The sequence below is a fragment of the Cetorhinus maximus genome, chromosome 2 (assembly GCF_964194155.1).
Source record: "Cetorhinus maximus chromosome 2, sCetMax3.hap1.1, whole genome shotgun sequence".
Lineage (NCBI taxonomy): Eukaryota > Metazoa > Chordata > Chondrichthyes > Lamniformes > Cetorhinidae > Cetorhinus > Cetorhinus maximus.
In genome coordinates this window covers 87,589,584-87,604,113 of record NC_135880.1, presented here as the reverse complement: position 1 = coordinate 87,604,113, position 14,530 = coordinate 87,589,584, and the positions used below count along the sequence as shown (strand labels likewise).

Genomic DNA, 14,530 nt, shown 5'->3' with positions numbered 1-14,530 from the left:
GTTCACATCCTTCCTATAATACGGTGCCCAGAAGAGTACACCATACTCCAGCTGAGGTCTAACCAGTGTCTTATATAATTTCATCATAACCTCCCCTATGCCCCTATTAATGAAGCCTAAAATACTGTATGCTTTAGGATCAGCGCTCTCTCTACCTGTCCTGCCACCTTTAATGACTTATGTACATATACATCCAGGTCTCTCTGCTTCTGCACATCCTTTAGAATAGTATCCTTTATTTTATACTATCTCTCCATGTTCTTTGTACCAAAGTATAAAAGGCCAATGATCGGGCACTGACTGGAATTTTCCAGTCAAGCTGTGGGCCTCCTGTAGTGGCTGGAACCCGGCAGACGTTTGGAGGTGGCCTCCTGACAACAGACCCCCTGTGGAGGTCAGTATCACTGAGACTTCAACTACCCGTAGCCACCACACCATCCTGGCCTCAGCTGTGGCAGCTGGTCACCCTGTAGAAGGGTTTCCTGTCCTTAATGGTGGTCCAGAAACTGAGGCCATTTTTATAAGAAACAGTGACAGTGCGCATCAAGATCAAGGCGCCCTAAATCTCTCTCTCTCTCTCTCTCCCCCCCACCTCTTACCTGCAACGGCAGGCTGCTGCTCCTTCAGTGCTGGAGGGTTTGTTATTGGTTCAACTTCGAGAGCCCACCCATTTTTCTTAATTGGATGGCAAGCGCATGCTCTGCCAACTGATTAGCCAATCCTACAAAAATCCCTGTCGTGTAGCTGTACACAGTGTGGGGTCGAAAATATTTAATCCCACCTTCACAGTCCCGACCTCAAAGTGAAAATCCTGCCCATGGTGTCTCATATGTGTTTGGTTTGTTCTTGTTTTTTAAGCAGAATGTGTGTTTCCTGGTCTCTGTTGAACATTGTTTTAAAAGCTTCCCATTGCTATTCTATGTCTTTGTTTGCCAATATTGTTGTCTGTTTTATTTTCCCAAGTTCTATTCTCAGCTCCTCAAAAATCATCTTTTCTCCAATCTATTACCCTAGTCTTTATCATGCTTATGTCCTCAATTCTTATCTTGAACCACATTGGTCACTATTGCCTAGATGTTCCCCTACTTTTACTTCTTTTATCTGTTCCAATTCAATTCCTATTACTTGGTCCAGTAAAAAATACTCTTTTGTAGGGATTCCTATATACTGGGTTAGGATGGAGTCCCGTACACATTGTAGGAACACCATTGCCTTATTCTCTTTACCTAGCTATGCTGGACAATGCATTCTAGGGTGGTTGAAATTCCCCCAAGATTATTTTGCGTTTTTTAAAAACTTTATTTTCCTAATTTGGTTGCCCATTTCTTCCTCTATTAAGTGTTCTATAAACTACTATATACTATAAACTACTTTTTTTCTGTAAACTACTACAAACTACTCCTATTAGTTGGATTGAGTTTTATCTTTTCTCTATATCCACATGCAATCTATTTCAGTCTTACTACTGGCTGTGTCACATTTTTCTTCTGCCATTGTTATTTTCAATAAGTATTGTCTATCTATCTTCTCTAAAGATGCATATTCTGCAATGTTTAATTCCAATTCTGACTTTTCTGTGACTATAGCTTAATAATCATTACTATATCTGGCTCCACACAATGTATTATTGCCCTGGATTCCCCTGTTTTATTACGGACACTGCGTGTGTTGCTGTATAGATAGTTTAACTCATTCTTATTGGCAGTTCTTCTCACTTTATTTTTAACCATCTTTTTAGATTCCTGTTCTATAACTATTTATTCCCTGGTAATTTTTGTTGAGCCTTCTGTTGGTGGAAAAGAGATATTAGATACACCGCAGCTAAATATTTGTAACCTTTAGGCCAATGGTTGCCTGGAGTGAAAAAAGGCAATGCTAATGAGAAATTTATGTAGAATGGTGTAAAACAAATTAAGATGTAACATTGTTTCCACACAAGTGATTAGTTAGGCCCCCATCTGGAGTAGATCATGCAGATCTGCTTACCGAACTAAAAGTGTATTATTGCTTTCAAGAGGGTACAGAGGCATGCAACCAGAATCATTGTGGCAATAGGATCTAAGTTATGAGAAAGGCCCATGTTGCTTACCGTGGGTTGTCATTTCAGTGGGTTGTCACTCTAGTTATTTACAAAGGGTGCTAGTTTAGTTGTAACATCTTTGTAAAAGCATATTTGCACACAGAGAGATACGCAATCCAGGCACTAATCAAAGGAGTGGCCCAGATAATTGTGGAAATTTAAGCAGAAGTGAGTTACATATGGAAATACAATGGGCGAAATCTTCTCCCCCCGCAGGAGGTGAGGAAGGAGGTGTGAGGACTTGAAAATTAGATGGGCTAGTGTATGGATCGATATCCGATGCCTTCTTGCCTCCGCCGAATGTAGGTTCTGGGCAGGAAAGCCCGTGGTCAATCTTCCCAACCCGCTGCCACTTGAGACCCTTAATGGGGCAGGGGACAACCGCTGACAACCGCCCCTTGCTGCTGACCCCCATGGCCCCTCTCCCCATGATCCCCAACTTGCATGACCCACTCCCAGCAACACTTACATTGTAACATGTATCACATTTTCGTTAGATTCATTAGTTGCAAAATGAAAATAGAACAACAGGTTCAGTTGCTTAGGTGACATAACACAATAACAACCTGAAGAATTTTGCATAAAATTTCCAGGAAATTTGAGCATAATTTAACATTGACAAATTGAGCATAGGAATGGTTGCATTTTCAAGCCTGGCTGTCAGGCTGCACCCAAGAAGGCAATTCCAGGTTATGCTGAGAAATATGTTTCATTGGTAAACATGAGATGGGGTTAAGAGAGGACTTTGTTCTTTACCTTTGCTAATGTATAATTGATTCATGGCTAACTTATTACTGAATATTTACAGAACTTTCTCACTGGCGCAAATAGAAGTATTCATCCAAAGTCAAAAAAATTGCATTCCAATCATTGTTGAAACATCTTTTAAAATTACCAACCTAAAGAGTTAACCAATTTTTATAAGTGCATATTTTGAAATGATTGTTGCTAGGGCAGGACTCAATATGCAATTACAGTCTGCCCTAGAATCTATTGTATAATTACTATCTAAAACAAAGCAGAACCCTACATCCAAGTTATTACCCGATTTCAGCTTTGTACTGTATATCCATACAAAACAGTTTACTTGGAGCAGATCAGCATGCTGCTTGATCGTATAGCTGGAACGGACCAGAGCCTTGGATTAAGATTAAGGGACTATGGTACTGTCATAGGAACATAGGATTTAGGAGCAGGAGTAGGCCATTCGGCTCTTTGGACTTGCTCCACCATTGGATTAGATCATAGCTGATTTGGTTGTAGTCTCAACTCCGCTTTCCTGTCTACTCTCCCATAACCCTTGACTCACTTGTCTATCAAAATCTACCTAACTCAGCCTTGAATAAATTCAATGACCCAGCCTCTGCTGCTTTCTGGAAAAGAGAATTTCACAGAGTAACAACCCTCCAGAGAAAAAAATTCTCCTCATCTCCGTCTTAAAAGGGAGACCTCTTGTTCTTAAACTGTGTCCCATAGATCTAGTCTCCCCCACAAGAGGGAACATCGTCTCAGCATCCACCCTGTCAAGTCCCCTCAGGGTCTTATATATTTCAATAAGATCATCTCTCATTCTTCTAAACCCCAATGGGTATAGGCCCAGCCTGTTCAACCTTTCTTCATAAGATAAGTCCTTGATCCCAGGAATCAGTCGAGTGAACCTTCTCTGAACTGCTTCCAATATAATTATATCCTTTTTCAAATAAGGGGAGTCCAAAATTGTGCACAGTACTCCAGATATGGTCGCATCAAGGCCCTGCACAGCTGCAGTAAAACTTCACCACTTTTATATTCCATTCCCCTTACAATAAATGGCAACATTTAATTTGCCTTCCTCATCACTTGCTGTACCTCCATACTAACATGTTGTGATTCATGCACAAATTTCAGTTGCAATGTCACAAATTCTTGTGAACACTGAAGTATCACAGGGCCTACTGCAGTGATCTCATCAGAAGTTCAGTCAGATTCACAACTGAAAAGTAATCTTGAAATAACTGTAGGTAAGTGAACCACAATGACACCTAAAGCTCTTATGATCTTTAATGTCTGATGTTATCTTCAGTACTCTAAAGAAATGGAATGCTCTCCCTAAAAGGCCAATGTTCATTTACAATTTAAAACATCTGCATCACAATATACACAAACTTCTGTTTAACTTATGTAACAATCGGAAAGCTTTACCAACCAGTAAAAATTCTGCTTTCTCAACTGGATTTAGTAAATAGGACAATGGTGCAGCATTTCCGCATACAATTGCTAGGCAGTTTGTTAGCTATTAAAAAAATATATAGCCTTTAGCAATATAGTTTTGTTCTACACCAGTGCTGAAATTTCTTTGGAATCTTTTTAGAATACAGGGCTAAACCTAAAACAGGCATAAATTACAGTTAAAAAAAAATCAGAATCAATGAACAAAAGTATTAAGAAAAAGTATCCAACCATTTTTCTTTTATGCTACTCTCCATTTTTGAAACATTTATAAACAATTGTGATTCACTTACCAGCAAAGAAATCTGTCCTTCTCTGACTATATTTAAAATACTTTTAATGTTTTTTGCTTCCTCACTTGTTTCTCCAGGTCTTCCCATACTGATCCCATTTTTATTACTGTTTCCTTCTTCTAGTTTGCTCTCCATTGGGGTTTGCAGAGACAATGTCCTTGGTCGAGAGTTTGGCACGGTACCACCAACATTGTGTCCATGTGAATTAACAAACAAACTTGAAGTTCTGCTGGTCAAGTCTTTACCCTCAGCTTCAGCATTGTGTACTGCATCGCAGCCATCTGATGATTGGGAGCTCTCTAAGCTACCCGTTACATGTCTATGATGGTTTGTGACAACTGCTTTTGCTTTCCTCAACTCCAAGCTATTTACTGGTGACAAAATACAAAACTGTGTCAAGTTGGTTGGTGAGTTCTCATGCTTCACTGCTGAACAGATCCTGCTGCCATCATCTCTCATTTCCATGCCTGGCCGATTCTCTGAGGCAACCTTTGTGAAAGGGCTACACCTCTGGGAAGGAAAGTGGTTCAATTTAATATAAGGCACATCCAAAATTTCATCCATATCCAAATCATAGTGCTCAAGTTCACCAAGCAAGATACTGGTGCCAGTGTCTTTGATCTTGAAGCACTGTCCATTGTTGTGACACAAGCTATTACGCTCACTTGGATTTTCAGCATCATCTTGCTTTTTGTAGTCATCTTTGAGTTCATGTTGTTCAGTATCTCTATCATTTTCTGAGTTTTCCGGTTGGTGCTTCAGAGGTGAAACTCTTTTCACAGGTCTGAATTTGCTGTACACATCTGTGATGCCTTTGGCTTTTATCCCACTGCTAATTGATGATGTACCTCCAGAAGGCCAGTTTGAACTAGAAACTTAACATGTGATCAAAATCATTAGTAAACAAAAGTTCAAAAACTGTCCTTGGAATAATCCATTCTCACAAAAAAAACGAGCTCACCCACCTTTCTGTGTGCCTTTAACAACACTAAAAAAGATAATTCAGCCCTTGAATATATTCTGCCAATAGAGACCAAAGTTTCAATTTATATATGTGAAATATTTAATGTATTACATGTGTGAAATACTTAGGAAATCACAGAAAGCATGCTTTCCCATCCAGTCTAGTGGTGTCATGAGATATCTCACCAAAAGTAAATTTGACCAGTAATGCTTCAAACTGCATCAAAAGTTGCCTTTGTTACTTTATGACGAGATCATCTCACTTGTTAAACATTTGGGTCCCAACTGGATGAAAAATACAATCTTCAGAAATGATTTCCAATTGAAACTACATAAAAGCACACAAAAGAAACAGAAAATCAAATAAAACGTAGGATTAAAAAAATGATAAATTTAATATCAAACAGTTTTGGTGTCACTTTGTGAGCTGTAAAAGAAAAGGTCCAACCTAGCCTTTTGTGCGTGAATTAATGGCTTTTTAAAAAAGCACTAACAGATTTTGGCTCTTGCAACCCATTCTGTATACTGGGGTAATGGTGTGGTGGGGTTAATAAATTCAGAACTAGTGTAGTGTTGAGTTATACAGAGTATGTTTACCACAAAATATTTTCCTGGACTTATGCTAAAATTATATAAGCTACATTAATATAATTAACATTTGAAAAAAAATAGTTTGTGACTAAAAGACAAATTTTTGCATGAACGTTCATGGATGTAGCATTAACAAATTAGTGGCGAACAAAATATTTTGACAGATTTCTCCCATATGAACAAGGGAGCAATAACCATAATTCTAAGTTCTAATGGATCTGACAAATTTATCTACTTAAAAGTGCATAAAATACAGTTTGTATCTCAATTTTGCAATGGATACAAGAATTAATGAATTGTCTTTTTAAACTTATTTCTATCAGCAGTTTTCAGCTTAAAACCAAACCTAAATACAGTTGTTAATGTATCAATAGGCGCTTGCCTAGTGAAGAAAACTTATTAACCAGCTTATGGACAATAAATTGTCTAAACGTATACTTTCATATACCCTCACAAACAATGCATAATTTCTTTGATAATGGAAAAATAACTTGCAGCTTACCAAACACAGAAAAGTTATAGCTTACTAACAGACTAGTAATTTAGTTACTTTATACAAGGAATCCATTGTGTTTTTTAGATCCACAGTGCGCAAGAGCTAGGGTTAACAAGGCTACGCTTTTATGTTGGTTTTATTTACATGTGAAATTCTTTCCAAGTGATATTGAAAAATGGATGCCAGATGTTTCCCAGCTGTTTTCTGCTGACAGGAACCATTAAAGACCTTGATGCAGTCAAATCCTGTCCAGGGTTTATGAAAACAATCCCTTGCAAAGGCAGGTCTAGACCTTCAAAAGCTGCCAACATTTTGAACTTTCTATTATGCTAGCGTTGTTCTTTACCCTACAATATACAAACAGTTCAAAGGAAATCTTTAAAACATTCCTTCTGTGGCAAAATAGTTAAGAAACGATGGTCAGTACAAAACTAATTTCCAATATTAACAAGGGTGATACGTTTTATTAGTTAAGATTGTACTTTAGGGGTAAAGTGGTTAGCCATAGTCATGAAATAGGAACAATATGACAAATTTAACTGGATAAATTGAATACATCTCCTTGCTCCCATATTCTACTGTTCTTAAACTGAATATATAAACAATAACTGAAAACACTAAAGGCCTTTTTCCTTCCCACTTAAAGAAAACTCAACCTCAGGCTACATAACACTAGGGGCAGAATGTTATGGTCCCGTGGGCAGGTTTGCAGGTCTGGGGGGAGGTGGGGGGACACGGACATAAAATACCATGGGTGGCTTTCCCACTGCTTGCCTACCTGCCCTGGCCTAGATATGATGTAAAGGCAGCGGGCAAAGCCTCAGGCAGCCCATCCACATTTGTGCCAATTGGGGCCCTTAAGAAGCCAATTGATAGTTTCTAAGGGCCACTTCCCACCCAGTCACAATTTTTTTGGTCAGGAGGAGGAGGATAGCCATAGGTGGAATGACTTGCAGGTAAGCCTGCTTGGGACTTGGCCAGGAGGGACTTGGGCAGGAGAGAGGGTGTACCTCCTTCATCAGAGGCTCTCCATCACCTCAGAAGTTCTGCCCCTCCCCTCCCACCCACCCCAACCCTGGGTGTCTCCTACAACCTCCAGCCCATGCACCCTGCCCCCATGTCTCCTGCCGTCCCTTCCCTGGGCCTGCTGAGAGCCCAACCAACCCACAATTTACCTGTCATCCCCCTGTCTGTTCTTGTTCAGGGACTGAATGCAAGTTCTGGTAGTGGCCATCGCTCCCAGTGGTGTTGCTGGGACCAGAGAGCTGATGGCCAATCTCAGAGGTGGGACTTGCTCCCAAAATTGGGGCCTCAGAATGTTAAATGGCTACACTGCAGCCTGCTGGAGAGGGGCGAATTTAACGGCAAACTGCCACCCATAAATGCTGTCCTAGGTGTTTAAATGTCTCATTTTTATTTTTGGGGAGCAGAATATAAAAAGGGATACTAGTCGAAGGAGTTAATGAAGAATCAAATTGGTATATGCAGAACTTTAGAATAGCAACACTCCGTTTCCAGACACATGGCATTACACGAATTTCAGATTTTCAAGAGGAATAATCCTATAAATTCAAAATTTCTTCTACCTCCCATTCTGCAGAGTCAAGTTTTTGCAGCTGTCAGATTACTATCTTTAAACCTTCTATGTAAAGTAGCTCGATAGATTTGTAGACAAGCACTTGAAAGTTTAACACCAAAAACGGCTTCTTTGAGATCAAACTCCATTTAAGGTTAATTATTACTTATCTGTACAGATCTTCTATATTTTACATGTAATTTTACATCTAACTTTTTTTATATGTAACTAAATCTAGTGAAAAGGCTGGCTTTCAACAATTCTTCTATTTTAACTGATTAACCTTTGTCTGTCAGCATGCAAAAATATTGTAGAAAAGAACACTGATAACACCACGTGAAAATATTTCACATGGGACAGAAGGTGTGTCATCACACAAATGTGTTTAAGTACAGGAATTAAAATAACCATTAATCACAGTTTTTAGGATGAGAAAAGGCCGCCCAAGTATCTGATCCCCAATAAGTCTTCACTTAAGCTCTTAATGTTCTTTAAAAATGCTGTGCAATATGGTATTTTATTTTTTTTGTTGCAAGTGGATAATGTTAATTATCGAGAATGATGAAGATGATGTCCTACCAAAAGTTTCAACGGCACTGAGAAAGAACCGCAACTAAGAAGTTCCACAAGTGAATTAAAGGATTTCTGGAAAACTTAACTGGCAAACTAAAGTTCTTCATTAATACAAGGTTTAGCATTTTTCCTCCCCACTTTTTATACATGTGCTGCACCACAGCCTAGTCGACAACAGGCTAGGCAAGCTACTTGCACAGCTATTACTGAGTATAGTAACTGGTAACAGTTAAGTGACTTTCCTGGTGATTTTAGTATCATCCAATCAGAAAAGACGGAAATATATTTTCGTAATACAATTATTAAGCCAAGCTAAGAGGATGCAAGAGAAAAGATAGCACCTTTAATAAACATATACCGTAAAAGGAATAAAGGATAGTCAAGAGAAGGGAGGGCCAATTAGAGATTAAGGAAATTGTCTTGCTGAGACAGAGGGCATAGTTGGGGTAATAAGTAGTTTGCATCTGTCTTCATAAACCATTATAACAGGAAAGGAGGAGAGGATAAAAAATTGGGGAAAAAATAAATACAGATAAAGAGGAGCTACTTAAAAAGTTGCCAGCGCTAAAAGTAGAAAAGTAATCCAGTCCAGATGGGGTCTAGTTGCTGAGGGAAGCAAGGGCAGAAATTGCAATGGCTCTCACTACAATCTTTCGTATCTTCTCACATATGGGAATGGTGCCAGTGAATTGGAGGGTTGCAAATTTACAATCATGTTCAAAATTCTATTGGTAATATCACCAGTTCTACTGGCATTTGCTAATGGGATACCAGTTCAAAACTGGCTTTCATTTCCCAGTTCCCTTTTGGGAAGGGAGGGAGGGTTAAACATGGTAACTAAGGCCTGACATCCCAATATTGGCGGTGGGGAATCTTTTAGAGATTATGATATGGAACATAATTAATTGGCGCTTGAAAGAAATGAAATCTACCAGATTTGTAAAAGGCAAATCATACCTGTCAAACTTGATTGAGTCTTCAATGAAGTAATGGAAAAGATTGATAATGATATTGTGGTTGATGCGTATGCGGATTTTCAAAAGGGGTTCGATAAAGCGCCACATAATAGACCTCATTAGTGAGATCGAAGCTTCTGGGATTCAAGGGTCAGTGGCAGTGTGGATTGGCTATGAGACAGAAAGTAGTGATAAACAGTTGTTTATCAGACTGGAGGGAATTATGCGGCAGTGTTCCACAGTGGTTGACTCCAAAGCCATAGCTCTTATTGATAGACATTAATTAGCTGTATCTGGGTAATAAAAGATGTAATTTCAAAGTAAAGATAGATGGAAGATGAGATTTGATGCAGGCAAGTGTGAAATGATGCATTTTTGAAGGAAGAATGAGAGGCAATATAGATCCCCCTACTTGAGGTGGCCATGGTCGTGCAAATGCAATGGCTGGCATAACGTTTGACATACTTTTATGGTGAGCATTACTGTTACGTACTGAATAGCCATGAAATTAAAACTGGTATACTTAAAACAAAATGAGGAAATGCAAAATAACAAAACATTTCTGTAGGGGTACACGGTTGATCAAAAGGTAAAAACAATTAAATTAAACACACACTAACTTCATTAGTTCACGCAGTCATTTGCTAACTGGTCATTATATTAATCTATGATCTCACAGAATAGTTGAAATCTTGGAGGTTCTGTTTTTCATGCATGTTATGAAAATTCACTTAGCCTTTTTTACCTGTATATGTAGCTCGCCTGCTTTAATGTTGATTGAAAGGATTATTAAAATGATCACTGAGCAGCTAACAATGCTGTTCAAATTTGATCTAACATGACAGTAGTAGCTAGTGCCAGTCTAGTGAGTTGATTCTTGCCTGCTTGAGCAAACTAGTGAGTAAGCACGACTACTCTGAATAAAAGGGAATGTTATAACAAGCAACTTTGAAATCGATGTTAATGTTTTTTTGAAGGATATAAGCGATTGTCTATTTTAAATATGGATGCTTTAAGTGGTGGGGACTGTAAAAGCAAAATGATACAATTTTAAAGCAGTTCAGGAACAGAGAGACACAATATTTCACATACACAAATCTTCAAAGCTGGCAAGATTAAGTTATCAGAATGTTAAAAAAGTCAACAAGATCCAATAAAAGCATAGAGTACAAAAGCAAGAAAGTTATGCTAAAGCTTTGTAAATCACTGGTTAAGCCTCAGCTGGAGTTTTGATGTCCAATCCTGGGCACCAGGCCTTAGGAAGCATGTCAAGGTTTTGTAATGGGCCAAAGTAAATTTACTAGAATGGCACCAGGGATGGAGACCTCCAGTTATTTGGTGACACTAGGGAAGCAGTGATCATTTTCGTTAGAGTAGAAGGCTAAGGGGGTGAGGTATTCGAAATTATGAACTGTTTTGATAAAGTTGAAACTGTTTCTACAGGCAGGAAGGTGGGTAACCAGAGCATACAGATTGAAGATCATTGCAAAACAACTAGGAAGAGATGAGTTTTTTTCATATGCAGTGAGATGTTATAGTCTGAAAACCTGTGTCCAAAATGGTGCTGGAAACAAATATTTTTAAAATTCTTTCATGGGATGGAGGCATCACTGACCATGCCAGCATTTATTGCCTATCCCTAATTCCCCTCGAGAAGGTGGTGGTGAGCCGCCTTCTTGAGCTGCTGCAGATCATGTGTTGTAGAAGCATCCACAGTACTGTTCGGAAGGGAATTCCAGAATTTTAACCCAGTGACAGTGAAGGAATGGTGATATAGTTCCAAGTAAGGATGGTTCCCTTTGGAGGGGAACTTGCAGTGGTGGTGTTCCTATGCATTTGCTGCCCTTGTCCTTCTAGGTGGCAGAGGTCGCAGGTTCGGAAGGTGCTGTTGAAGGAGCCTTGGTGAGTTGCTACAGTGCATCTTTTAGATGCTACACACTGCTGCCACTGTAAGTCAGTTGTAGAGGGAGTGAATGTTGAAGGTGGTGGATGGGGTACCAACCAATCGGCTGCTTTGTCCTGGATGGAGTTGAGCTTCTTGAAGTGTTGCTGGAGCTGTACCCATCCAGGCAGTGGAGAGTGTTCCATTACACTCCTGACTTGTGCCTTGTAGATGGTGGATAGGCTTTCGGGAGCCTCTGACCTGCAGTCAGTAATTATACGGCTTGTCCAGGTCAGTTTCTGGTCAATATTAAACCCCAGGATGTTGATGGTGGGATTCAGCGATGGTAATGTCAATAAATGTCAAGGGGAGGTGGTCGGATTCTCTCTTGTTGGAGATGATCATTGCCTGGCATTTGGGTGGCGTGAACGTAACTTGCCATTTATCAACCCAAGCCTGAATGTTTTCTGGGTCTTGCTGCATATGGACACAAACTGCTTCAGTATCTGAGGAATCGTGAATGGTGCTTAACATTGTGCAATCATGAGCGAACATCCCCACTTCTGAACTTATGATGGAGTCAGGGTCATTGATGAAGCAGCTGGAGATGGTTGGGCCCAGGACACTTCTCGGAGGAACTCCCACAGCGATGTCCTGGGACTGAAATGATTCATCTCCAACAACCACAACCAAAATTAGTTGTAACTTTGGAAAGAAAAACCTTTGTAGAAATTTGGGGAAGGAGTGGGGCTGACTGGATATCTTTTTTAAGGAGTCAGTACACGAATGACTGGCTATGTGGCCTCCCTACTTCTGTGATATGATTTTATAATTCTATGAATCAAATCAACCATTAGCAATGCATACAGGCCATCAGCACTTTGGCAGCACAATCCACGTTAGCATCTGCTAAAAAACGATCATTTTGAACTAGGCCTTTCTCCACTCAACACTGCTAATGGAAGCATTTCCAACCACTCGATACAATCATTGAAATTTCATGTGAATGCAGATACTCGCTCCTTTAGTATTCAGGAACCTGAATTTCAAGGACCAGCAGTATTCAGGTAGAAACAAAAAGGAAGATTGAGGGAAGAGTGCAAAAGGGAAAGTGCAAGGAGCAGTGATTTGAGTTAGGAAGGGATAGCACCATTACTTACAGAGGAAAGAGAGAGACAGATAATATCAATGTTAGGAAGTGGGGGAAAACAGTGCCCAAAAGGGATGAGGAAAAATACAGCAGAGTACAAGTTCGAACTGAGTGGCAGGGAACAGAATAGTAGCACTGGCTTGACAGGGAACATGTGGCAGTTGAGCTGAGGGGACGGAGTGGGGGTGCAGGGAGGTTGGCCGCGTTCAAAATACACGGGGGAGGTAGGTAAATTCCCTCTAGTAAGCACCCAAAACAGCCCAGGCAAATTCAATCATGGGGGTGATGAATGAGAGAAAAGTTAACCCCTCCCCCCACCCCATATATGGAAGAGACCGTATCCATGAGAAGCTGCTCCTCCAATCACAGATTCTGCCTCTCCCATGCTCGCTGCTCCAGCTCCTCTAATCAGAAGTTCCGTCCCTCCTACTCTTGCTGCTCCTCCAGAGACAGAATCAGTGTTTGGAGGAGCAGAAAGAGAGGGAGGGAGGGAACCTGTGATTGCATGTTGAGGAGCAGTTATTTTGGCCAGTCCCGCTGCCACCATGCAGAAGATTTTCAGCTGCAGCATCACCAATTGCTTTGACCAGATGCTGGACGATGAGAGGCGGCCAGAAACATAGTAACAAGGTGCTGAGTACAAATCATCTCAGGTTACATTTTCACTGCATCACATGTAGCTCCATCTAATCTTTTTCCACTTATAAAACTACCTTGATTTGATCAACTTCAGTTTTCATTTAATGTGCCAGTCGATCTTTAAGTTGCACACAGGGTGTGAAGCCAAATGCAATATTCAGGTCTGCGCCTAGAGGTGTGAAAATCATGCAGAATGGATATTTGCTGCCCCATCCCTGGGGCAGATGGAGCTTGTTGGGGAAACTGGGACTGCCTCCTTCAACCTTCAGAATTCTTCTTGGGGGGAACTCTTCATTGTTGCGTCAACTATTCAAAAGTGGGCTGGGGTAGCCAAATAACTCCATTGGAAGACGGTGCCTTCAATTTTGAAAGTTTCTCTTCTCAGTTGCAGGAGAGAGACAATTGTCCACAGAGCAGGTTATGCGCTTCTGGGATGCTGTGCGACAGATATGGTGAGTCGTCTGGGATGTTACAACAGTGTGACATGTTGCCAGAGATGTTGCTTCAATTACTTCTGAAATATTCAAGTCTGACAGCATTTTGCCAATGTTTGAACAGCCACTGAAAAATTGTTCGTAATGCTAATGCCTTCTCTGGCCATGGAAACCCCATGGGATGGACCAAAAACAGAAAAAAACTATTCATCAATAAACTAATTTTAGCACTATCCATCAACAATAAACTACTTTTAGATGTGGAGTTTGGGCCAGTCTGTCCCAAATGAAGATGACTATCTATTGGCACAATGTGATCTTTCCATTTTGCACACCAGCCATTCACGTGGCCTGTCAAATTGAGGCTGGCAATCTGGGGCTGTATTTGTAAGCCTGATATACACCAAGTCAAATGAAAACTGGGTTTAAGGCTGTCCAAATATTGTTCCATGAAGTACCCTCAAGCCAGCAGAGGAAAAGGACAGCATTTCTCCCAGATGCCTGTGCTAAGGTTAGGTCATGAGTGAAAGGACAGTGGGATCACCACGTTCCCCCCAAATTTATTCCCCTTTCCCCCCCTCCTCCTGACCTTCCCGCTTCGGGGAGCAATGTTGCAAAACGGGAATATCTGGTCATTATCAATTTTCGGCTTGTGGGAGCTCGCTGTGCATAAATTTGTATCATCTAAT

At 40.3% G+C, this 14,530-nt stretch overlaps 1 protein-coding gene across 3 annotated transcripts in view; it reads right to left on the bottom strand.

The window, feature by feature from the left end:
• sncaip (synuclein, alpha interacting protein) overlaps positions 1-14,530 on the bottom strand; it is a 158,983-nt gene that overhangs the window by 57,417 nt on the left and 87,036 nt on the right. For all 3 annotated transcript variants that reach the window (XM_078566808.1, XM_078566796.1, XM_078566818.1), the window contains one exon: positions 4,582-5,456. In XM_078566808.1, coding sequence (XP_078422934.1) covers positions 4,582-5,456 — 875 coding nt within the window. The remainder of the gene's footprint in view (positions 1-4,581; positions 5,457-14,530) is intronic.